The sequence below is a fragment of the Strix aluco genome, chromosome 3 (assembly GCF_031877795.1).
Source record: "Strix aluco isolate bStrAlu1 chromosome 3, bStrAlu1.hap1, whole genome shotgun sequence".
In the NCBI taxonomy this organism is placed as follows: domain Eukaryota; kingdom Metazoa; phylum Chordata; class Aves; order Strigiformes; family Strigidae; genus Strix; species Strix aluco.
The window spans coordinates 87,770,885-87,797,827 of record NC_133933.1 but is presented as its reverse complement, the minus strand read 5'-3'; the positions used below and the strand labels follow the sequence as shown (position 1 = coordinate 87,797,827).

The following is a 26,943-nucleotide window of genomic DNA, read 5'->3' as shown; positions in this document are numbered from 1 at the left end:
AAACATTTATTTCAATTTTCTCATGAAGGGTCTTCAAATTTGGAGAGAAGGGGAAATACACATTAATACACACATTCCTATTATAGTATTTTTATTGCAACGATTCCATATGAATTTAAAATAACAGCATCAACTCTTTTTGCCCAAATGGCCCATTTTATGGTATTTTAACATTCTAATTCCAAATCTGATGCCAATTTTTACATTAAAATTTAATGAAAAGTTTTTACAATTCTTCTCACCTCCCTCCTTATTTGTCTGTGTTCAGTCACCATATATTTTTGTTTACGGGTCCAGGGCCACCACTTGGAGGAACAGACTTCAGCCTGGTTGTGGCCCTAACAAGGGCCATTGGGTTAAGAAAACCTCTTTAAGAGAAAAACCGCCTAGTTAAAAGTGGGTGCCACCAACCATACCAGCACCAAATATACTAGTACGTCAGGGCAGGTGTGTGTGGAGGTGGGCGGGGGGCTTGAACATGAGAGGAGCATTGAGGGGAGGGGGCTGTGGGGAAAGGAGGCACAGTGCTTGCCATGGGTCAGACCAAATGTTTCTGGGCTGGACGTTCCCCACACCTGCTTTAAGTCTTCATGGCCTCTCTGTGATGATATTATGGCCCCAGGGGTCCACAGCCCACAGGTTGAGAACCCCTGTATAAAATCATATGGCCACCTAACCCATACTTGGAATACTGCATGCAATCATGGTACTTTGCCATTAGAAATAGGATGTAGTACTACGGGAAAAAGGTTCAGAGAAGGGCGACAAAGATGAACACAGGTAGAGAATGGTGCCCATAAAAAGAATGACTGAATACAGTAAGACTCTTTAGCCTAGAAAAGGCAGAAGGGAGGAGATACCAGAAAAGAAACCCTGAAGAGACATATAAAGTCATATTGGTATAAGGAAGAAGAACAGGTAGTGATTGGCTCTTCCAATAAAAGTACAAGGGAGCAACAAAAGAATTCAGCAACTACAAGATTCAAAAACAAAACCCAGGTTGTTCTTGTATAGGTATGGGTATCAAAGAAACATGGACTAGATGGATCATTGGTCTGACTGTACCTGTGTTTCTAATGCCTGGAGATAAATCATTGCATCACATAACACATAAATTGCAAATAATAAAAATTTTTTTTAAAAAAATGGGTAAAGATGGTTTCTTTTCTTTTGTTCTACCACCCAACTTTCACAGTCTTTTCCTTTGCTTTGCATTCTTTAGCACAAGGAGCACTCCTTATCAGTGCCCTAGGTCATAACCAAACAGTACACTGTAAACCTAGAGTCAGGACTTGACATACATTCAAGATAGCAGCCTAAAGCATCACAGTTGGCACGCAGTCCTCCCAAAGCAAATATGAAGTCCAGTTCTATCACCAAATATGTGAACTAGTGCATTCATGGCAATTTGGGAATATTTGGCGACTGCATTGCATATGTAACGTGCATGCATGTGTAACTGTATTCTTCCATTACCTCCGTGTGAGACCCTTTATTTCTGTGGTCCAGCAGCTGAATAAGTAGAATCCATAATTCTTTAATGCAGGTACAGGGATAATGGTGACTAGCAAGAGCCTCAGAAGGTCTCACCTGAAAGAGAATATACAATACAATTATTCAGAAAAGCATTGGTTTTGGAATTTTATGTACCAATATCTCCCCTGGTTTGGGTTGTTTGGGGTTTTCTTCAGTTAAATAATATAGGTACAATTACATATTGGAAAGTGCATTATTTCATTAACATTCAAAATATAGCTCTCGTACAACAAGATTGTTTCCTAATTCTACGTAAGTTACAGGTTGTGCTATTTCTTAGCTTCTTCTAAGCCACTTCAAACATTATTTAATCAAATGAAAATGGGATTCTGAGGCCTAAATGAAAAGGAATTGCAATAGATACTGATTCATTGTCTGACAGTAGGGAAAAGAAAAAAATGATTGATTAGATTTTCCTGATGTTCTTGGGAAGATAAGAAAAAGATTTCAAATGATTTAATAGCTATTATTGTTGTTATTTTTAACTGAAAAATCCTTAATGACTAGGCATAATGCTAGTAGAATATGTTTTTGTTGGCATGAGGATGTTAATGTTCCCACAACATTTCACAAAATCTGCTTTTCGGTAAATTTACTGCAAGGCATTATTTTAATATGCAGAAAACAGCATATTTCAAGTCATGTACGTTATTTGGTTACTATTCCATATTTAACAAAATTCACTCAGACTGATGCATTTCAAATGCAAAGTAGTCTTCTTGTGATTCATCTTTCAGTTTTACATTCCCTGAATTGTGAAACAAAATAAGCAAAACAGCAAAAGGAAGTGCTAAATACATAAAAATTCTCTGTACACTTTAGTGTTTTTAAGACCTACCAGCACTGTATTTGAAATAATCGTAGTATATCAAAACTTTACTCACTCTCTCTTAGGACCTACGAATCCACTGAACTGTATGCAGAGGTGGTAAAAACAGTGAAAAAAAGCTTTGCTTAAATAGCGTAATTCAGCACATTTCACCTTCAGCAAGGACACTATGGCAGAAACGTAAAAAGAAAAGAGGCAAGAAAGCAGCTCATACTCAATTTATCTCTAAACAGTGAGTAGTTCCAAGTCTGAATAATTAACCTATACCCCTCTAAAGCAAGTAGAGGGGAATGGGCACTTAGAGGGACTAATCCATCTAACTCACTGCAGGAAAAAGAACTGTTGCTATCCTTCCCTGACAATATAAAGAAAGAACTTAGGGTGACTAGTTTAGCCTACTAACTCCTAGACACCTAGATCTGATGAGATGAATCCTGAATTTTTATATCCTCATACTCTTGCTTACCCATTCATGCACAACTATTCTCAAATCACACTGGTACTTAAAATCATTTCTGCATTTGGAAACCTAATGGTGTAAATTAAAAATTAAATCAAAATATGCAATGGCAGTGACGGCAGTAGCTGTGTGAAAGGGATGTTACAGAAGTGTGAGTGAATAACTAAAATCCACACTCTCACAATCAGAAGAACAAGTATATCACCAATAGTTTCAAATCTGTATAATATTCTATAAGGATACAGACTTTTTATTTATCATCTGCCTTTAGAATAATACATTTACAACTACTGTTCTCATACAGCTCCATATCAGGTTTAAATACTGAACACTTAATTATAAATATTAATTTTTTAAAAATATGACACATAACTTGTTTTTCTCTCTCTTTAAAGAACCCTGCTTACGTTATGAAATTGCCAGTGTGTACCCTGACAATTGATTTAAGAACATCAAGAGATCAAGACTGAAATAGTTAAAATAATTCTATTATTCACATTCCGCATATGCTGTTTAGAGGTTTTCATGTGCCTATGCCTCCTCATGCTTTTAGTTAAAGACCTGCTATGGTCATCTCTCAACAACCTGATTTAATCTTATGTAAATATTATATTGAGAATAGACATCAGTGTGACCATTAAAGTCTGTTGAAAAATTTATTATTTAACTACTAACTCCCCAAAACTGAAGCATCTCAAAAATACTCTGGTTATGATTCATCATTAAAGAGCAAAACAGGTCCCTCAGAAAGGAACAGTTTACTTATTACAGATGCACTATAACACTAGTGGATTTTATGGAAGTATTAGGTACATAGACTCTCACAAAGTGAGACTTTCAGGACTTTTACATGGAATACCAGTTGTTGCAGCAACTAAGTTTCTTCATCTACTTGCACCTACTACTGTGCTTTTCTACAAGACAGCAGGATCTCTTCTGCAGGAGAGGTGCAGTATCTGTCCAGGATAGTTTGGCTAGTAGTATCAAAACAAGATACCATACAGATAATGGTTGGACTAAGGATAACCAAGACATTGTTTTCTTTAGAGATAGTCTGGATTTTCTCTTGCAACATCCTGAGTTCAGTATCTTGGTAAGAATGGTTATAACCTCAAATTGTGGTACTGTTGGGACAACAGAGCTCTGGTGCCAGAGATGTGCTGCTGAAAACAGGAAGAAGATATCCAAGGATATGTATTTCTCTGCCAAATGTATCTCTGAGCACAATGGGCTCAGTACATGATCCAAGTCAAGTGTCTTGATACCAGAGCTGCCCAAGAAACAGATCTGAAAATATGAGTCTGGAGGATTAGTTTATGTCCCTCCTTCCAAGGACACCCACAAATGTTAAGAGCTGCAATTTCAAATATTCTCAGCCAAAAGCTTAATGACATGTTTTAGTGATGAGCTGACAATGAGCATCAGTTGTGTTTCCAACAATTTTGAAGGGCCTTATTTACTGGATAATAGCAACGAAGCACCAGCTAGAGAGATGTTATCCAGCTCAAATGCAAGCTCCGCTTCAGAAATGAATCTCAGATAGAACTAGTTCAAGCTGTGGAGCCCAAGCCTAGGGGGAGCTGAAGAAAAAAGCAGAGGCAAACCCATCTTCTCTCTTTGTAATGTGGCTCTATAGAAGTAGGACGAATTGTCACTTTAACATCTGACATTTCAAAGTCTACCAACAAGCACAATGGTCAACACATACTATTTGAATCTTCCTTTAAAAAAATTACTCTCACCTATTTGCCTTTTCATGGGGGAGGACGTTGCAGTATTATCTGATAATAGATAAAACTAATTTTAAAAGGTAACGGGAGTTCTCTACAGAAAGATAGTTTAAAAGAACAGTTATCAAATGCTAGCACAGCTGCCCCGCCCCCCCCAAACAGTAATATGAAAGAAGGGGACTCCATTTTTCATCTCTGTACCAGGAAAACTTAAATTATACAGTGGTCACTACTACTTATTCTCAAAGTTCCGTCCTGCGCTCATGGATCACGCATGCCCATCTAAAGCAGGTTTCACAATGACACAGTCAAGATTACAGAGCTCTTTTGCTAGCTGCTATACGGAGCTATTATGACTTTCTAGCTTTGGAGTGCTCAAAACAAGTGAGAAAAACACTGCAGCTATAGAAGGAGAGAAAAAGAAAAGAGAAGGACAAGTTATCTCTTGGCAAACGTAAAAGTGCTGTAACAGAAAGATGAGGTTGTAGAAACAGGAGCTGTGCAACAATAAACTCTAATATGACATTCTCTAACTGTCCAGTTAGCTTACTGCCAGGATTACAGTTATTCTCTTTTTGTTCCTGTTGAGAGAGTTTGAAAAGATCTTTTTCTTCCATCTATAGCTCTAAACCTTTTAGACTGTGCCATGTTTGGCATTAAACCTGGAACACTGAACTTAGGAAATGTGGCACTCACTTCTGCTCTGTACACAGCGCATTTCAATATTACTCTCTCATTCAACTGCCAGATGGTCATGAATAAATATAACACAATTTGAGCTCCTAACAAATAACACTCTTTAAAACATGGAGATATAAATCCATACATAACATTTAAAACTTAGCAGTAAGAAGTCATCTATGCATTGGTGCAGTATCTAATTCATATGGCTCTCAATACAAGCATCTAACTGCCCATGTCTATATAAAGAAAAAAGTTACCTTTATGTACTTGTTGATGGACAAGCTTATTAAATCAGATATGAGATTTCCACAGTGTGTTTCAAATAAACTGATACTCGTTAAATTCTCTCCAGTTAGATTTCTGAAATGGTTAGCATATACAACTTGTCCTAAAACACAAAAGAAAATGAGACCTATTTAGTCCTGGGTTTGGGTTTAGGAATACCAGACAGACAGGAATTTTTTTTTCTATTCTATATATTTTAGAATTGGTTTGTTGAGCTGCAAGTAATTTTAATTTACAAACTCATTTGGGAAAGTTCATCCATTCTAAGTTCGAGCTAGTCCTTTCGTTATTACACTGAAGTCTGGTATTATTCTGGTTGACAGTAAAATAGTTTGGCACTTTACAGCCTTTTCTTGGCACAGTTTTTGCAGTGGAATAAAGATTTATTTATCTGCAAGTTCCTCTTTGTCACATGCCAGTGCGCATGTTCTGAAATCATGACATGTTTTGCAGATATGCAAGATGATGACAAACAATTCTGGAGAGGTCTAACACTTTCCTTTGGATGTGTTGATGTAAAAAGCTGGCATGATCATATTCCAACTTGAGCATTTGTAGACATTAACACAGATAAAATGGTAAAGTTACAAGGCTGCAAAATCTTATCCCACAAGCTTTTCAACATCCCTTGACATCAGTGGAACAGAAGAAGTTATGTAGAACGAGCCTGTATTTTATTCCTGGAAATGCAGGGTGAAGCCCTGAACCCCCTATCCTGCCACTGGTCTCAGCATCACGAAGTTTCTACTCAGCACACTTTACAGAATGAGATGAGAACCTAAGAAATTCTATAAGGCACATAAGAATGAAAGACAAGATAATATATGCAGAGATACTACTGTCTTGACTAGTAAATTTCATTGCTAAAGAGCACAAGCTTTCTCTTATGAAAATGGATTACTGCATTATTACTCAGAACTTTATCTAGAAATAAATATAGGATTCTGGACAATAAATTGCCTCCAACAGTTTCCTCATCATTTCTCCAAAAGGCCCCCAAAAAAGAAAACAGGTTACATCACAACAGTTCATAAAAGAAAGTTACAATTATAGAACAAACAGCCAACCCACACATTATCCAGTAACACTGACATGCAGAAACAGTGAAGATGCATTAATCCAAGCAAGGCTGTGTTGTGACAGCACACAGAGCAGGTGAAAGCTTATCCAAGAGTTCAGATTCAGTACCAGTTACCCAGGCTAAACATACAGTGCATTCATCCAAGACCTCAATGTTACTCCAACTGTTGTAATTCCTATAAATTATTAATCTAAGTTCCACATAATAATGGGGTGGGGGGAGTTTTGGTTATAGTGACAATGATTATTGAAGAAAATACATTTTTGTGATTTATTTTGCTAGCATAGACATGAACGATATTCTCACAAAGCAAATAACGTTCTCTTCTGTATTTTAACAATTCTTCAGCAAACTGAACTACTCTGAAGTTCGGTTCTTCAAATGCATTCTATGACCTTTTTTATCTAGCTTCTATAAACAGTTTACTCTTATCAATCTACTTTTTGCCCTTTTAAAGCCTTTCTTTAAAAAAAAAAAAAAGGTACTGCCTTGCCCTTTTCTTGCTGTACTTTTATAAGCTCCTCTGACTGAGGCTTTCTTCTTTTGTCCAGGATTTTCATGTCACATACGGTTAATAATACAAATTCTCTGTTCTGAGATTCTTTGTTCTGGTCCATCCTTGGACCCTCTTTCTACATGGTTTTCATCAAATTGCTGTTCACTTATGCACTCTGGATCTCTGCAAATGCATTTTTATTTGCAATGTCAAAAAGTGTATTATTATTAAGTATTTAGTATGTTGCAAGCATCAGTTAAGAACAAACTTTGTAACCTTGGTCAAGTTTTGACAGAACAAATTCCTGATGTTATTTCACTTAATTTGAGCTACATGAAGATTCACAAAGAACCTGCCTTCACCATATTTGAGTTTACCCCATTAAATATAACTATGTTTAAAAACTACCAAAGGCAGTAAATGATTCTGGACAAATCAAGATAAGAAATCTAGGTGAGTCATATGTACAAGAATAAGTTCAAGAAAAAACCTGCATACTTACTCATCATTTTTTCACCTAGTACATGAAGAACTTCCAACACTACCCAATTAATATCCAAGTGGAGGTGTAGTAAATGCCATGATGGGGGAAACACCTGTGATTAGAAATACACACATTTCTTTATTTTTGACATTTCTTTAGCAAATTCTGGATGCTGTACTAAGCCACACGAACATGGGCATACATTTTGCCTGGAGTGAATGTTACGGATCTCTATGATCAAATACACTGTAACATACAGACATGTCATTCAGTTAAAGAAAGTAAAAAAGAAAAGCAGAAAACCTTCATGACAATTAATTCTGTCTGTAGAGAATTTTTGTGAAGTCTTTAATCTGATCTAAACTACGATTTAAACACAATGTCTTGATTCAAGATTGACAAATTACAACACCCTTAGTTATCCTTTCCCTTCCAGAAAAGTATTAGGCAGCAAACTGCTGTGTGCTCTTAAAGTAATTCCAAAATTTCAATAGTCTCTTCCTTAAAGTTTACTTGAAATTACCGTTTCTTTCATCAGCTCAGCAGTGGCCCTACTGACAAGCTAAACAAACAGAAAGATTCAAAATGCTTCTCAGTGGATCATTCCTCTCCAGATACTAGTTTATACAACCTAAGACTGAAATTCCTTTTTTCTTTCTAAAAGATTTGAAAGCATTAATTATTATAAGTATGCACAAATCTTAACAGTGTATACTTCACAACGGTTTAATGTTGTAGTGCCTGCTTCCATGTCCGCACATTTCTTCTTTATATTCATGACCTTTTCTCCTCTATTGAGTCAGATTTCAGAATGTATTTTTAAAAAAGTGCCCCTCCTACTGGGAAGCTCAGAAATTCTAACCGTTAATAAGGACGAACACCAAGGAATTTTTAAAATATGCTATGGTAATTCAAGTCTACTTAACTACCTGTAATTGTTATTATCATTTCTATAGTGCAGGAAGAATTCTAAAAGCTATAAAAAATTAAAATATAGAAACAACAACAGAAAATCCAGAGCTCGGTATTTGCATTTGCCAAGCATGGGATGGCACTTAGTTAAGAAAGGGAAAAAAACCCAAAATATAAAGTGTAACTTCAATTTCATCCTGAAGAAAGTTAATTCTTATTCAGACAGAATTTATCAAGTTGAATATGTACTGTTACACAAAAAAAATAAAAATTATAAGAGACCTTTGCCTGATGTTGAATTGTAAATGCTGCCAGGACACTACTAGGGAGTTCGCAAAGGTGACCAATGTGCATGGTCAAAGCATGAAGCTCTTCCACCAACAGTGATGGTAACTGTGCTTCTAAATCTTCATATGGATGGAGCATTCCATCATTTTCCACTTTAGGGGGTTCCAGGTACCTGAGCACACATACACAGACACACAATCAGAAAACGGATAAGAAGCAGCTACACAAAGCTGAGTACATAAGTCGGTAAATTGTGTGCAAATCTCACCTGAAGATGAAAACTTTCACATAATGCAAAAACTCAATACATTGATGCCTGATGCTCTCTGCTTCAGAGTGCAAGCTTGCAGCTTGACCTGCAGTAGAAGAAATAAGTAGCTGAAAGCAAAGGTGCCCACACTATGATTCATGTAACATGCATTCTCCACAGTAATTAAACCAGACCACTGGAAAGCCACCCTCTTTTCTGAGGACAACTTGGGAGGTGGCTGGTAGCAAACATCCACTTCTAAATGTCACCTTGCCAGAGGGATCCATTCTTTATCTTATCTCAGGTGCATATCTAGATACAGAGGGAAAAGAAGGCAGCCAGTCCCTCAGGAAAGGTGGCAGAGGCAAGCAATTAGTGCTAGAAGAAATTCAGCCCTACTGCCCTGCTCCCTGTCTGCTTCCAAGACACCTTCAGAAAAGACATGTGTGAAACAATTTCTCAGTATCCTTTTCTCTTAGGGGACTTAAGCAGGTGGACTTATTTGGAAACACACTTTATTAACTTCTCTTTCTATGAAGCATCACGTTGCATAGTGCCTTAAGATGTGTAATGCTAAGAGCCATCCACTCACAATCCAGTAGCATGCCTTTCACCTGCAGCTCTGTATTCTTTCAGCCATTTATTGCAGCTACCCGTCTCCATTCCTTTGCTCCCTGAAGCTGTTGTTCTTGTGGTGTTACCCTCCTTATCTTGCATCTGAAAGCTCAAACACCATCATTACAGCAGGGATTCACTGGAAGCTCATGCCATTGATGTGAGAATCACTCCCTATTTATTCCCACACACCTTGCCTTGTATCTTTCTCTAATATAAGCTGAAATCTGAAACTTAGTGCATAACGAAGCAGATATAGTCATTTAAATACCCTATAACTACTACCCAATAATATATATGCACAAATCCTTAGCAACCAGTCAGCTTGCAACACTTGTAGCTGATTAAGCGCGTGCCAATCGTTGTTAAGAGCATCATAAATGGGAACAGTAAATTAGGAGTTCGAGCAAGCCCCAATGAAAGTATATTGTGCTAGAGGAGATGCATGGCAAAGAGTCTTTGACACCTGCTGCACTGGACTGCATGCCCAGGGAAGGGCACTCCCCTTTGCTCCTCTCCCAGCTGGCCACTGGGGAGTCTTCCCTTTCCTTTTCTTGCTCTCTCCCAGCTTTGTTTCCCCCATCCCCTCCAGGCAACCTTGAAGTTCACACATGCCACTTGTTACAGACCCCACAAATAGTTTTATTTATCTCAACATATTTTGAGCCACAACACTCACTGAATGAAGCAAATCAACAAGTACCACAATATTCCAGTGTACAGCCCACCCCCACCACATAAGAAGCCATAGGATCTGCCACAGTAATGAACTGTAGGCTTAGAGGTTCAAATCACTTGTTCTAAAGGAATTATTTCTAGCTATTACTGCTGCTTTGTAGCAATAACAAATATTTTATCCCAAGTTCTTGTAAGTTCTGTTTAAGGAAAATTTTTAATATTACAGTATTTCACTAGAAAATCTTTTGCATAGTGTCATATATCATTGAGCAATGAAATAAGTGGAACAAAACAGTAGAGAGTTAAGAGCAGACCACGTATTTTCAGAACAACACAGAACATAAGAAAAGATTTTATATGGCTTCTGTATTACACAGTTCTCAGTACCAAGTCTCCAAAGCTCATTAAAACTGACAGGAAATTAAATTAAATGTATAATATTGATATCTGTATAAACATATATGCACAACAAAGATTTACTGAGCTAAAACTCTAAACTGGGGTTTTAAACAGTGTCAACAGCACATTTATCTAAGCCATCAATAATACCTAACATCACATTGCCTGATCATTTCAAATATTTTAATCCTCATGACACCCCTCTACTAATAGTCTGCTTGTATAAAAGGGGAATTGAGTCACAGGTGGATTGGTGACTTGGTCTAAGTCACAAAGAGTCTGGTGCAAAGCATAAAATTCAACAGTTACTTAATTAACTGACCTGTCAACAAGAACAGGATACAGAGAAGAGAGCAAAGCAGATGCTTAAATTGAAGGGAAAAGAACTACAGAACAGTTTCTTGGTGTCTAGCTACCATACAAATGTTCAAATGCAACTTAAAATAAGGCTATTTCTACTTACATATTAAATGTCAGCAAAATTAGACTTTTCAGATACAATCAACAAAAGCATATGAAAGAAGCTTGATGATAAATTCATACCAGTGACTTAAACGGCAGAACATGACAATACCAAATGAAAATAATAATAATGTGTAAAAATATTCACTCATACTCTTGGAACACTAGCAATTTATCTGTAATGAGAAGACAGTTTATTTCTAAGTAATTACTGAACTTCTCAACTTGCTAAGTGATTCAGCCTTCAAACTTACAACAAGCCCAAGGCTGCAATAATCCTTCAGATACATACTGCTTCTCATGCCTTAGTATTTAATTGAAACAAAGTGTTTTGTGGTGATCCCATTTTATTGATCCTGCTGCAAAGATAAATTAAGTTTGTAAATAACTCTAAACTAAGCAAATATAACTAACTTGTTTAAATGTAAGCCAAGAGAATGCCAAAAAAAGTCCCAACCCACTATCTTTATAGCTAAAATAGTTATTGGGAGTTTTGATGCAACTTTTCATTTTTAATTAAAGGAGTTAATAGTTTTGCCAAATTCTACCTTAGGGGTGACATCTTAGCTCAAGTCAAATTAATGTGAAATTCACCACTCAGGTTATAAAGTCAGGATTGCCCTGTGCACCTACTATACAGACAGCTCTCGTTCCAAACTGACTCACATTTCCACTCTCTATTTTCACACTACCATACATCACTTGGTTGCCTATATTTGTAACCTTACTGCAGGTTTATGCCAGTGATATGCTGTTTTGCTGCTTGCTCCATGAGCATTTGGGTCAAGAGTCAAAGCACAAGTGTGATCTGTGATAATACACTTCAATAATGAAAAGGTAGTCAGATACCTATCCCAATGTCAAATTAAACGTGTTAAACTTACCAAAATCAGATGAGCTCATTTGTACTAGGTCTTCCAGTCTGTGTATCTGTTGCCTAATTAAAGGAATACAGAGGTTTATCGTATTTATATAGGTAAAAGTTGTTTAACTACATTTTAGTAAGGTCTAAACAGAACAGAGAGAGGTGAGAGGTGTTTCTCGCTTCGTATTTCTGAAAAAGCTTGCAGAAATGTAACTTCGGAAAGAGTATTAGCGGAAGACAACAGACGCGTCCAACTGTGACAGGATGACAATGGACAGAATTTTTGCTTGTTTTTAAAACATTAAACACAATAACAAATACGAAATTAGCTAAATATCTGGGGAGGAAAAAAACCCACCACACACACAAAAATCCCAAGCGCCATTCCCTGTAAGTGATGTTTCTACAAGTGTAACTCAACTTTATATATGACCACAGAATAAACATGAAAGTTAACCCTCATTGCATACAATCAGTATACACTAATTCACTTGTGAACGAGCACTAGTAAATTCTGCCAGCACCTTTTCCCACTTCCTGCTTAGGGTGGTCTGCTGCTTAACTTGAGCTCAAAAAATAAACAGTAACAAAATAGTAGAGTAAGAGGAGAAAGTGTCTCTAGAAAAGTTAAAACTTAGATCAGTTTTGGAGGGGAGAGAGAACATTTTTAAAGCAGCTGCTAACTGCCACTGCAAACGAAAATTTTAAAAAGCTGTAACATAGGTAAGTACTCAGCCCCATTCTGCAACAACTGTTATTTTCAAGTGGCCTTCAAGTAATAGTATCCAGATACATGGTACTAAATCGAATACATTAAAAGTGCAACTGTCTAAGAATTTTGAAATAAAATGCTGCATAAGTTGAGTAAGGAGCTCTCTGCGTCATTTCTTATACAGCGAGATCAGCAGCTACCGAAGGATTCAAAAACAGGATACTTGGAAATGACCCAGATCAAATGTTCTTATGGAAAAAAAAAAAAACCTGGAAACTAAGAAGTGCCCACAAGAATCCAAAAACCCAGGTTGTAACCTGCATATTAAAGGGCAGGAACACATTAAAATTATCTCCCTTAGCTCTTCCTTCCTTGCATAAAATCATGTCAGCTACCCAAGATTACCGTCAGTCATTTAGGTGGGTTGTGGGGTTTTTTTGTTTTATTTTTAAATCAAAGCTGAATTTCTGCGTAAATTTTTTAAGTATTTAAACCATGTAGAAAAGAAGGAAGCCTAAAGCAGGGGAAGTTTATGAAAGAGGGTTGAGGCTGAAAGTTAGAGAGAGAGAGTGTCAGAAGGGAGCCACACTGGAAAAAAAAAAACAAAACCAAAACACCATTCTCTAGTGAATTGACAAAACACAGAATACAGTGGGCTGATAAAATAAAAGCACAAACTGGTCATAAGAAGCATAACAAAGATATCAGTTAAATAAGTAATTTTAATTTCAATTTGCATTTGTACCTCAAAGATTGATTCTCATGGTTGTTAATCATTAAATCATTTGATGTGCAAATAAATATTCTGACAGTTAAACTGGTACTTCTGTTTATTATTCAGCCAAAGATATATTGGCTTAATATACCCACTTAAATGGTTACATCTTACTCACTGACTCGTACATCTTCAATTACATAAAAAAAGGGTAAGAATTCTTTTTATCGTGCAATTAAGGTTTTTAACTTCCAGTTCTGCTGTATATTATTGATTATAATATTTTAAAATATTAAACAATATTTAGTATTTACAGACACATTAAAAAAAGACTAGGTTTCTGTAAGCACGTATTTAAACATAGATATTATCTGTACTTCATAAACTGAACTATTTACAGCCAACTTGTACTTAACATGTATGACTTCTACAATGGAAAAAGGACTTTTCCCACTTTCAGTTGTCAACTGGTCTATAAATGAAAGTGTTCCATTTTATGACTGAACAAATGAACTGAAAGAGAGAATATCTTTGCAGAGGGACTTGTCACACCAAAAGACAGTTTAGCAACCAACCTCTCATAGCCAAGAGCTGAAATCCATTATTCCTACCAGTTCCGCAGGTTTTAAAACATGTATAGCTTGAATAACTTAAAAACTACAACAAAATATATTATGCCTTATGGTCATCTCTATTACAATTACAGAGCACTTTATACTTAAGAAAAAAATAATTTAATTCAACAGAACAACTACAGTGCTTTCTTACTGCCCACTGATTTTATGTTAATAAATAGTTATTAAACAGATCATACTAAATGCTGAAAGTTAAAAGAAACACTGTATCCCTAAGTTATCATCCCATCTCCTTCATTATCAGTTTAATTTTTTTTTTAAATTACAGTGAAGTCAAAGTCTGCATCAAACAAGCAAACCTAAATAATACTGTTTTTAATATACTTTCTGTCATCTATGCCATTGTGTTTCAATAAGCCAGACCCTATTAATAATGTTTCATATCACGCCCTTGGTGATACCCTAAAGGGATGGAAGAATCCACTACAATCAAAGGAATGACGGAATATATCACATATATTTGTGGAATCATACAAAAGCTCCTCTCCCATCTACTCTCTGTATGTGCTGTACATCCTGAGGATTATCAGTAGCAAAGAGGATTATCAGTGATCTGTGTATTTGCATTGACCAGATTAAACATCTACATTGAATTAGTCAAACACTGAGTAACTGTATCTGAAGAGATTGCTGAAGCTATCCTAATCCAAACAATTGAAGAAAGTGCTGCATCCAGCATTTACAGTATTTGATTTTTAACCTCCACTTTTCTTTATGCACAAAAAAAAAGGACTTATAATCTTCAAAAGACAACTTTAATTATATGGGTAGCACAATCTCATTCAAGGAAATCTTATATAGTTTATTCATATATTCTGAAGCTAGAGCTTTCTAAATTAATCACAACACTGTTGTAATAACTATACTTATCAATTTTTATCTGGTGATGACTAAGATATGCACCACACTGCTTAGAAAGTTATTATTAAGTCACATAATATTAAAAGTCTGTGACAAAATTTACTTCTTCCTGTAATTCCGCCTGCGTCTTATCTATCACTTACTGGAGTGTTAGGTATATGGCATAATCTTTTTGGATGCACTGCATAGCCCACAATCTTTTATGATTTTACCATCAAAAACTTTAAAAGTTTGCTACATCCTTAAGGTGGGTATAATTACAGAAGTGGATTAATTATAAAATACACTAATATTATCATACCTAAGTAATCCAAAGAGAAGTTCACAGGATTCAACTAATGCCATTTCAGTAACCCACTGAAAGCCAAACATTTCCACTACATCTTCATCATAGTCATTTGGAGAAGGATCTAGTGTCAGCAAAACCCTGTAAAACAGAGCCAACAATATTCACACATTTCCCAGTAATAAACCTATAGAATACAATACCTACAGCTGGCTTATGTACCACTGATATCAATATATCAGCAACATGTGTACTGTAGATAGAAAGGAGTAGCAGTGCTTTCAAAAGACAGACTGTTATACCTTCTATAGCAATATATAGCACATAAAATATAACAACTCCTAGCTTCAAGAGCATAAAAACATGATATAGTCACAGGGCACAGTATATTTTAGAAACAAATAAAAATTAACAAGCTACCACCTTGAAGCATCTTCATCCTTAAAAAGAGGCTGAGACATAACATACAGACTACCCTTAACAGAAGGGGCTGATCCATTAGACAACATGCTCCACTGTAAGTGTGTGTTTGGAATCTGTCGCAATGTACACTACATACCTAATAACTAATGCTAGAACATACATTTGCTCCTTTATATCCATTTAATAATATTTATATATTAACACTGATAAAAGCACATTCATAAAAGCACACTTTTAGGCAGGTGAACTGATGAGAGTCACAAAATGTGACTTCATTATTATAACTTTAATACTAGGCTGTAACTACCCTTTACTCCAGCTAAATAATAAATAGAATCAGAATTACCATTTTACTCAAAGTAGAGAAAATCAGACATCTGTGTCGATTGTTAAAACATCACTAACTGTGCAAATATAAAAATTATTCATTAATGTGCTTCCAAAAAAAAAAAAAAGTCACAGCAAGCTGTATAACAACAACCACCACAAAGGTATCAAAGCAAATTATTTCAGAATTTTCCCAGTGCCTGTCAAAATGCTTCACCATAGATGAAGCCGAATTCACCAAGAAATATTTCTATTTTTAAAAATTAAAAAAAAAAATGTACTGGGCAAGCACTTGGCTTTCATTATATTACTCACCAATTTCATATTCTTCTTGAACTATGCACTATTAACAATTCAGTTCTCAGAAGCAAAAAGAGCATCTGCTGAATAATCGGCTCAATCTCCCATAACACCTGTAGTTCAGTTGGCAACTGCCTAAACATTGGTGTGTTTTGAAGCCTTTAGCAATTAAATCCAGTTACTCTTGTTCTAAATAATGAAGACAGAGGAGTCCTTCACATAGAGGCTTTTCCAAGAATTTACAATCCAAGTAGACAAGGTGAATAAACGACAGGAGAACAGTATGACTGTAGTGATCTGGGAAACCTGCTTACGTACAAGCTCCTGAGTGAGTTTTCACATGAAATTGTTTCTGTTATGAAATCCTTCTTTGACAGCTTGGAAGCCACTACTGATATGTTCATGTAGATACAGGATCTCTTAATCCTCTACTTAAGCAATTTGAATGAATGTGCTGTGACCCAATAACAACAACAGAAAAAGATAAATAAGGGAATGGGGGAGGTGCAGCAGAACCCCCTTTAAGGCTTTACAGAAAAGGCTGTGGAAATGAAGGTTAAAATATCCCAAAGTAACAACAAAATATGAGGCTTGGCAGGAGGAAAGACTTAAAGATTATGCTTTTGTAGCAAAGACAACCTCTGCAGGTTCAGTAAATGGCACATAAAACTAAGCTGGATCACAGACAGTGAGGAAGATATTAACTAAACCAAAGTAACATTTTAGAATCTCACAGAAAATACTTACGTATTATATATGTGACTTTTGAACCTTAAATCCAGAATGCATGCAAAAGCAGAGCTTTGAGAAAGATGGTCTTAAAGCTACAAAGCACAGTCCCAGTGATGTGGGGAAGCTAGGCAGAGCAGGTTTGTTTCTATCAAGTGTAAAAGAGAGAAAGGGCCAGCACTGAATAGAGCATATGACTGGAAGAAGCAGTGCTACAGCCTCCTCAGAAATTTAAGGGGTCTTGGATGCTGTTGACCAACAGGCCAGTTTTGAAGCATCCTAACAGACCTGTAACAGGTCCTTTACAGTATCTGAAAGTAAGTTCACAAAGCTCGGAACTGGACCTAGAACATGGTTCAAAGCAGTGCATCAACACAATTGCCCTTCCCAATTTGGTATACCACCAAGTTGATCTCAGGATCATAAGGGCTGAAGAACAAACTGCCCTTGGCTTCCAGGTTTGGAAACCCTGTCAGCATTTAGAGGCACCAAACACCAGTGGAAAGAACATCTTAGAAGTATATTATATTTGTAACTCAAAAAACCCCCATACCTCTTCAGAGACCCACTTGCTAAATAAGACTCTGCAGAGAAACTTCTCCCTCCATTTTGTTTGTCAAAAGCACAGGAAAAACAAGGCGGCTTTGAGTTCTCATTCTCCACTTCCATTGCCATCTCCAAGCTTTCAGTGAGAAAGGGGGGTGGGGAAGAAGCCGCAAAGTCATCGTCCATTGTTTCCACCTGATCCAGAAAATAAATAGATAAAAAAGCCAATGTTTCTTCAAATAAATTTCTTTGTTACAACTCCCCATAATCCTTCAGTTCACGTGAGAACACAGCTCTGACTTACTGTAACATCAAACTAACAAACAGAGAGATACCACCAAAAAAGGCAATCATGGTCTCATGCCCTGTCGTTTTGTACAACTTCATCTTCCTCCATCACAACCTGTTAAAGGAGTCACATCAGTGACTACAAAAAATAGGTTCACTTCCTTCTGGTTTAGCTTTCTAAATTGTCTAGTCATGAGGTTAGAGTAGCACTAGGGTAAAATAAGAGGTAGGAATGCATTACAAGGCACGAGTGAGCTACTTTCAGCAAACACTTCAATTTGCAACCAGAGTAGCTATGCTACGAAAATACATCATGCATTACAGGCTTCTAGTTGTCCACGACTTTAAGGCAACATTACAGCTCAAGTTCCTTCTAAGAAGCAGTAAATACACCCCAACTGATAGCTACGGAACCCTGAAATGCTAAAGTTTTAAAGCTCAGAAAATGACTGTATGGCTGATTCTGACATAGCTGAAGTTGGAAGTTTCTAGTAAAAAAGTCTGACTTCCCAGAAATCTGAAAAAAGAGAAACAAAAGCAAAGAAGAAGGAAGATCATGTCCAAAAGTTCACTGTATACTTAACATTAGTGAATTAATATTTTATACAACATACTGAAAGAGTAGAACTAGGCAACAGGTGCCACAGAGCTCTACAGTAATATGCAAACAATATAATTAAAACTAATTAAGTTTTCAATTTCATTGCTGGCAGTCTTTGATGCTGTTCTTGCAAAAACCAGGCTACACCGTCGCTAGAGGTTGGTAATACAGAGGCTTGACTGAGAAATGAGCTCAAGGAGAAAAGTTTCTGTCCTACATTCCATTCATTTATATTCCCGCGGTCCAGTCGGCTGTGCAGAAGCGGTGCAACTCTCCGGTGAAAGAATTACTTCAGTGTTTCAGTTTACAGCAGGAGACTATGTACAGGTGTGTTAGCACAGCAGAATTAAGTAGCTAAAGGGAATGCCTAAATCGGAGGAGTTTCTAAGGAAAGTCTGTTCAACTTAGGGTATCAAAATCGCCCCACACGATAGAAAGCACTAGGAAAAAAGTACAAGGGCAGCTCTTCATCGTCGCGACTCACGTCAGTTCCGTACTTGTTCTACCCCATCCCTGATCCAACGGAACCAACTACTGACTTCAAGCACCGCCATCTCCTCGGCCAGCCACGCTGGAGAACTTCCCAGACGGCTACAGTCCGCGGGCAGGAGCTGCAAACCGGCGACAGAGGCGCCGGGAAGCGGCCACCGTGCAGCGCACCCCCACCCCTAACACCTGCGGCCCAGCGCCACTCCCCGCAGGCGCCCCCACGCCGGGCTAGGTCTAGGCCAGGCCGGGGGAACGCGCCGACACCCCTATAGACCGCGGCAGGGTAGCCCGGGGAGGGGAGGGGAGGGGAGGGGAGGGGGACGGATACCTGCGCGCTGCCAGAGGCGCCGCTCCTCTTCCGCGCCCGGACACTTTTCCGTACGTCCCGCGCGCCACGGCCGGCCCCGCACTGCGCAGACGCCGCAGCACCGATTGGCTGCCGCCGCTGCCCGCCCCGCCTCCCCCCGCCTCGCCCCGCCTCCCCCCGCCGGCCGGGGCGGCGGCGCCCGCCCGCCCCCTTCCTCTCGCTCGCTCTCTCCTTCCCACGCCGCCACCCGCCCCGCTCCGCTCCGCCCCGCTCCTCCCCTCCCCCATCCCCCGCCCGCCCGCCTCAGGGCGAAGCGCCGCGCGCGCCCCCAACCGCCGCCCGTGAGGCGGCTTCCCGCGGCGATCGGTCGGTCGGTCGGTCGGTCGGTCTCGCCGCTGTGGGGCGGCTGCCGGCCCCCTCCTGCCAGTGCGTGTCCCCGCCGGGCCTTTGCCCGCCGCCTGCAGGGCCTCTCCAGGCAGGCGCGGTCCCCAGCGCGGCCCGCCCGCCCTCAGGCTCCGCCGCGCTCGCCCCGGCGTGAACTCCTGCCTCCTTCCCTCCTGCCCGCCCCCGGCCTCAGTCCCTTGCTCCCCGACCCCCTTCCGCCTCTCACCTATGCTGTGGCCACGCCTCCCAGCCGCTGTGAGTTCCCAACGTGCTTCTTACTTGCCCGCTTCTGGAAATTTAGGTGGGATTTCCTGGCAGCCGCTTGTTCCCGCCCCCAGCCCCTTGCACTCTGGCAGCTCCCCTCAGTGCCCCCAAGCCCCCCACTTTCACTGCTTTGCTAGGCGTCCCTTGCCTGGGGAGCCACCAGAAGTGGTTTCTGGTCACCTCTCACCTGAACGCCACCATCTTGCCACTGCTAATAAGTGCCCCAGACCAGACTGCTGCTTCCTAATCTTCTTGTACTTCGACGGTCTACTTCCTACCTTTGGTTTCATTCTCGCCTGAACCTCATTTTCCTTCTCTTCTGCATCCTCAGTTCACTCAACCCTGTGCTTCCTCACAGCCATGGGCAAGAGGTCCTGGTCGTTTCGGATGCCTTAGAGACCCTGATCCAACCTTCCCAAGTCTGTCAGGTACTGCTCCTGTGTCGAGACACAAGCAGTTCTCAATCAAGCATGGCAAGTGGTGTTCAGTACATTTGAAATTCAAGCTGGGTGTCACTATTTTCATTTACTGAAGCGCCTTCATTGGGTATGGCAGTCACCACAGAATAGGGACCAGGGAGAAAGTCCTAAAACCTGTGCTTGGCATAATATAGTTTAAAATGCATACTCTGCACCTAGCGGCTTCTGGGTCTTTTTAAAAATTATGGTATTATTTTGGACTGCCTTGGTTTGATTTCATTTCAGAACGAATGGTCTTCCAGGTTTGCCTGAGTTTTGGGTGTAAATTAGCAGCAGTGCATGAAACTTTTGTTTCTAACAAGAAAGTTGCTATAAAAACTTTTGCTCTTGCTGCTACAGCTTTCTGTGAAAGCTCTCCTGTGATTAAAAATGCTTCGTTTGCTCCTGTGACTGTAAGAATCCTTCACTTCCTTCTTTAAATTCACGTCTAATTAAAAAAACAGTACATCATGGTTAAATAAAACTGTACCCAGGATAACCCTGATTTCCATATGCAGATTTATCTGCACTGACAGCCCCCTCTCCCTCTCTTAGTCTGTTTCCTCTCTCCCTCCCTCTCTCTCCCTCTTTCCCTTCCCCTCTTTCTCTTCCTCTCTGTCTTTTTGTCTCTCTTTATGTCTATTGTACATTATGCCTGAATAATTTTCAGCTTTTTTTTTTTTTTTTTCCCTCCCCTCTTGCACGCACATGCTAAAATAACGAGACAAAGATGCAAGGTGTTGCTGCAGTCCCTGTCTCTAGGACAAAACCAAGAAAGCTCGTGATTGCAATGCTACCTTTCCTTTTTTTTTTTCTTTTTTTTTTTTTTTCCCCACCCATGCTCGGTGATTAAACTTCCCCAGGATAGGGAAGAAAACGAAGCTGGGGATGAAATAGGGTTGAAGAAAAATCCCACTGCTGCAGCTGCAGCCAGTGGTGTCTGCTGCCAGATGTGCTAAGGTTCCTGGGGTCCTTGACACTAAAAGGCAGTATTAAAATATTTGGAGACAAAAGCTGCATCCTCAGTGATCATTTTCTTTATTTAACATGGCAGCAGGCACCGTGTGGGGGAAAATCAACACACTGGATGTTGAATTGGACTTTTCTCCTTTCTAGGATGAAGGATGTTATCTATCCCGTGCCAAGAGGGAACTGAGGTAAGAGAGCTGATCCAGCTCCTGCTTTTTCATAGTATATTTCCTAAGCATCTTTTCTGAAACAACCTATGTATATGTATATTTATATATTTCTATGTTTGTATATTTGTGTATTCGGTTTCGAGTCAGTAAGTGGTAATGTGGGGTTTTTTTCCTGCCTTCACATCAACGCAGAGAAAGTTAATTCACAATATATATTCAGAGCTTGTTCGTAAGGGTCATTCTGTGGGGTTTTTTTTGAATACGTTTTTGTTTCCAGAGAAGACTTCAGCAGTGACATCATGGTCGACTGCTGATATTAAAACCGATTTTCAAAGTCTTAAAAAAAAAAAAAAGCCAGTAACTTTGTGATAAGAAATTGTGCTGGAGATTCATATGCTCTATTTTTCGGTTACACTCTAAATATTGGAAGTCTTATTAAAGCGATAGTGAGATTTTTTTTATTATTATTATTTCTAGCACAGAAGCGATGAATGCTGCATAATTAAGTACAGTATTTAATTTGGCTGTTGTGAAGCAAAAGAATAAGGTAATAATTTTTATTGTACTAATCAGACTCAAGATGTTCTCTGTGTTAATTGGGTTAAAAAAATTGCAGTACTTATTAGAAATTCTAATTTCACAATGCAGCACTGACAATAAGCTCAGCCAGTGAATTATTCACATCTTTAATTTGCTCTCTTAATGACAGTGTTCTGTAATCAGAGTGCAGAGACTGCTTCCTATGCATTATGTATGATGTTCAGGACTTAAATGCAGGACATTATGAAGCCTCTCAGTGGCTCAGTAATTAGTTTTCCACAAGACAGGGCTTAGATATTCACAGATAAAAGTCTACAGTTGAGATAATGTTGAGGTGGTGACTCATGCTAACAAAAGCAGGGAAGTTCAAATTTAATGCTGAAACTGCTCTCCATTCTCCCTCATTGTGCGTAGGTGCAGGGGGAGGGGAAGAAAGTCTTCAAAACTAGCCCGCCATGGTGAGTACGCTGCGGACAGCCCAAGGGGGCAAAGGGGGGGTTCATTTCAGTTTGGAACCGCGTTTTTGACGACTTTGCTGATTGGAGGGTGGAGGTGGAGTTGCCTGTTGTGCCTCTTTTTAAAGGTTGTGAAAAAGGCAATAATGGTCACACCATCCAAGAGCAATCACCTATAGGAGATATTAAATGCATTTTAAAAGATTTTATCTGAAACACAGGCATTTGTAACACTGTCAAATTACGGTGTTTTAAATGGGATCTACTTCGTTGTGTGTAGAAACTTTGGGAACACCTGATGCTTGCTATATTGCTGTATCTATTTCAGCTGTCATGGTCTTTACTGTATACACATTTTAGAAAACATGTTATTTTTCTAACAGCTTAGTTCTCACCATCCAAAAGGTGACTCATAGTGCAGGTTTGTTCTTTTCTTCTTGGATCATTTACCTAGTGTTACATCAAGTGATTTAATTGTAGGGAATGTGCATGGTTATGTAACTTTCCTTCTTCTATATGCTGCTTAGTATAGAATATTGAAATTAAGTTGGAAAATGTTACTTTTTCCATACTTAGTCGCTAGTCAGACTGGCAGCTGTATCTTTGTCCTGTGTTCTCACATTAGAACAATCATAAATTTCTACTGGAAACAAAATATCTGACTAGAGAAGATTATTTACTTATTTTGTGTTAACTCTCCAAAGACTACTCTGACATAAATATAGTCTTGTGCACTGTTTACAGGATTGTGATTCTAATTATTAAAGATGATATACCAATAAAAGTTTTAGGCTTAAGTTTAAAAAAACCCCACTAAAGTTCCCAACTTAATAATCAAGTACAGATATGGGATTAAGAATTTTGAGTACATCTAGATTTTTGAAGCAAAATATTTTAAAGCTAATCCCTTTAAAAAAAAAGTTCACCAAAGACTACATCTGGAATTTGGTGTTATTAGCAGCTGTTGCTAGTGTTGTCTGGCCTTAAGGCCGTTGGGCAATTTACTGTCATTTCTCTTAGCAGACAAAGTGCCATATACTGTGACCAGATTAGACATTATGTTTATGTATAGTCCAGTCCTGAAAGTAATTATTGTTAAACTATTGAATAAAGAAGATGCAGATTAGATCAATGTAGATAGATGATCCATAGCTAGAAGATTCTATCAGAATCCAAGTGATTGTCTACGTGAAGAAATTGATTGAGTCTTGCAGAATATGACTTTCATTCCAAGTCAAGATTCCACATCAAGCGGTACTGTAACATGGTATCACTGTCACTACGTAGCTATATTTCTTTGGTCAAAGTAGGCATCCTGCCCACCCCCTCACTCTTCCTTCAAAGCCAGGATCAGTAAAATCTGCCTTTTTAAATGCACACTTACCTGTAAAGATCTGTTATGATTACTTACCCAAGTTATCCCAGCATTTCACTAGTTTTCCCATTAGAAAGTTTTTCCTGCTTTCTGATCTTAAACTTGCTGAAAGTAAATTACTTGAACCACTTTTTGCACAGTGGTTACAGGGAATTTATTTTCCTCTATGCAGCAGACTTTTATGTATTTGAGATTTAGTCATGTTTTCACTGTGTTCTTCTCTTATGGTAAGTACTTGTGACTGACCTGATTAGTGCTGTCTGGGTGTGAGCCATCATATTGAAAAGAATGTCTGAAGTGTTCAGTCCTCAGATGACTGTAGAAGCACTATTGGAGAGTCAAAATTTTAGCCTGTGCTCCTGTTGTAAAGCATCTTGGGTGGCCAGAATAAATTAAAACCTGAATTTTTCCACATAAACCCAGCCAGATTGGACAATCCAAGTTTGAGGCACTACAACAGTCAGATAAGAAATCTTTTTTATGAAAGTGGCAAAGGTGTTAGTGGCAACCAGAAATTAAGGTCCAGGGTTAACTGTGCAGCAAAGATGAACAGTATATTTTAAATTTAAAAAATAAAGATTAGAAAGTTAGCCCATTCTAACTAGCCTAGCAGACTGATTCTACATCTGAGCTACATATCTGGGAAAGAGCAAATTTTTGTCTACCCAGTATGTTAAAGTGGAGGTCAATGCATTTTTAGCTTTGACGAAGAAAGGGCCTAATATCATTCCTAGGTCAGAGGAAGACAGTTCATATTATCCTTGAGTTGTCATGGCATGGGAGGAGAACACCACTTCTGAAGCCAAAATGGAAGAGTCACATGTCCGAAGAATTAAAGACGACTTGTGATGTTTCCAGGGCATTGGGGTTAATATAATCTGGTCATGAAGACATAGTGGCTACCAAAGAAAATGTTAAGGACCTTTATGTGATTAGACAAGCATCTAATTCATATATTTGGAATGTAAACCTTTACAGTCCTCTTACTGGCTTGTAACATCCCATGTTTAGGAATATTGCAAGGTTTTTTGAGTGATCTGATTCATATTTCTGTAGTTGTTCTTCTATCAAAAAGCTAAGGAAATAGTTTTAACTAATTTTTAGTCATATCTCTAATAAAAAGTTACGAAAAAAACATCCATAATGTATGTCCAGGAGTTGTATTTTGTGCTTTTATTTATATTACTTCAGGCTCAAGTACTATTATAAATATTAGGTTCTGAAGTGGTATGATGATTTTCAAATGTCTTCTCTTAATCTAGCCTAATAATGCAGTCCTTTCATATGCATAATTCCTATGAAAACCAGTAGGAGTACTACATTGTAGAAGGAATAATGGATACATATGCCAAGACGTCTCCTTTTTGAGTCATTGTTTTAACTTGATTGACAAAGAATAAGGTTAACCAAAAGAAGCAAATATTGAGACTGGAAAGAGAGTTACTGATAATGTTCTGAATTCCAGATTTATCTTCAGTTTCTTCTCTGAAAGATATATGCCAATGAAATGACAGTAATCAGAATATCTGATAGAAATATCAAATGAATTTGCATTCACTAATGCTTTCCAGGAAATATTTCACAAGTAGATCATATGCATTCTAGTCAGTGAAATTCCATATAACTGACTTGCTATTAAGAATTCCAACCTATATATAAACGTATGTATATATTATATAAAGTAGAATAGTGATAAATATTCATACTATAAACTCAGTTTGGGCCTTTTTGCAAAGTCAAACTAGAAACTGCATAATGTACTGTGTGAGTTCACATACTCAAACTTCTATAAAATGTAAATCCATGAAATTTTGCAGTTCTTATCTGCATCCATAGTAGACCAGAAAAGAATAGTAGTAAGAATACTTAATGCCGCACAAAAACATCTCGCTGCTTCCAACTGGCTTTTCTTCTATCTCATCATCTGTACATACTTTCTATGACTCTCATCCTAGGAGCTACTCTGTATCCTCATTAAACTCCAGCTTTCATTGCTTACTTGCTAATTTTTCAGCCATTCTTTTTAAACTTTTTCCCATGCTTTGTTTGAAACTCAGGAGGCTTTTAGCATTCCCAAAGCATCCCTCCTTAAAACTCTTTTGTCACATTGCTACATGAGTTGGCAAGTTAGACTGCTGATGTCCTTGAAATCTCTCCTATCACACTATCTTTTTTCATTGTTTTCTCATAGTATCCCATTTCTTGTCTCTTTATGTTTAGATTGTGAGATCTCTGGTGAAAACACTGGGGATTTTATTCTGGGTTTGTAGAGAGGGCAAAGCAGAGGGCTTTTAGGCTCTATCATAATTCAATGTATAATCATAACAGTAGTAATACAAACAATGTGTACAGTTAATAGTTTTAACTGCTACCCTTTTAATTCCTAGTAACACGGACAGACTTTTCAACTCCTAACCACTTCTTTGTGATAGAATTCCATCTGGATCCCAGGAAGTTGACAAGTTAGGGCAGTAGAAAAATGAGGAAGGGAGGGGCCGAATCCAAGAAAAGCAGAACTTATCCTCAAAATATTTCCATTCAGTGCTCTCTGTTATCTTCTTTTGTGTAATACTTCATCAAAAAGACCCAAGGTTCAATAACAATTGTTCTGAAAGCTTTTTGCCTCTTGGGTACATAAACTGTTTCTGGTGTGTGGTACACAGTGGTAATACAGACCCTGTAGATACAGCTGAAGGATTGTAGCAGTCCAGCTGTAGACTGAGGGTTTTTTTGCCAGAAGGAATAGCTTTAGCTGAGAGGGGCTGTGGTGGAGCAAAAAATTTCTGTGAAAAAGAGACATTAAAAAGCTGTGGTGGTGGCACCACACTGCAAAGAGAGGTCAGGGTGTTGACAGGCAATGCAACTTGCTGGCAAAGGGACTAGCAAGGAAATCCATGAAGGGTTGCTGGACAAGGAGGAACATAGAAATGGGATTTAAATAAATAGGTCTCTAAGAGTTGTGAGCTCCTGAGCATAAACGTGTACAAGCTTTAGAATCAAGGTCAAGCTGGGAGAAGACAAGAGACTAGACAACATCAAGGAGGAGTTTGTTCAA

General features: G+C 38.4%; 1 protein-coding gene across 1 annotated transcript in view; it reads right to left on the bottom strand.

Moving 5' to 3' along the window:
• MMS22L (MMS22 like, DNA repair protein) overlaps positions 1-17,777 on the bottom strand; it is a 94,626-nt gene extending 76,849 nt beyond the window's left edge. Inside the window, exons 1-8 of the mRNA XM_074819507.1 lie at positions 17,596-17,777; positions 15,279-15,404; positions 12,074-12,126; positions 9,054-9,141; positions 8,780-8,957; positions 7,604-7,697; positions 5,497-5,627; positions 1,477-1,590 (exon numbers count right to left, since the gene is read on the bottom strand). Of these exons, the coding sequence (XP_074675608.1) occupies positions 1,477-1,590; positions 5,497-5,627; positions 7,604-7,697; positions 8,780-8,957; positions 9,054-9,141; positions 12,074-12,126; positions 15,279-15,404; positions 17,596-17,774 (963 nt within the window). The 5' untranslated portion in view covers positions 17,775-17,777. The remainder of the gene's footprint in view (positions 1-1,476; positions 1,591-5,496; positions 5,628-7,603; positions 7,698-8,779; positions 8,958-9,053; positions 9,142-12,073; positions 12,127-15,278; positions 15,405-17,595) is intronic.
• Positions 17,778-26,943: the final 9,166 nt, after the last annotated feature.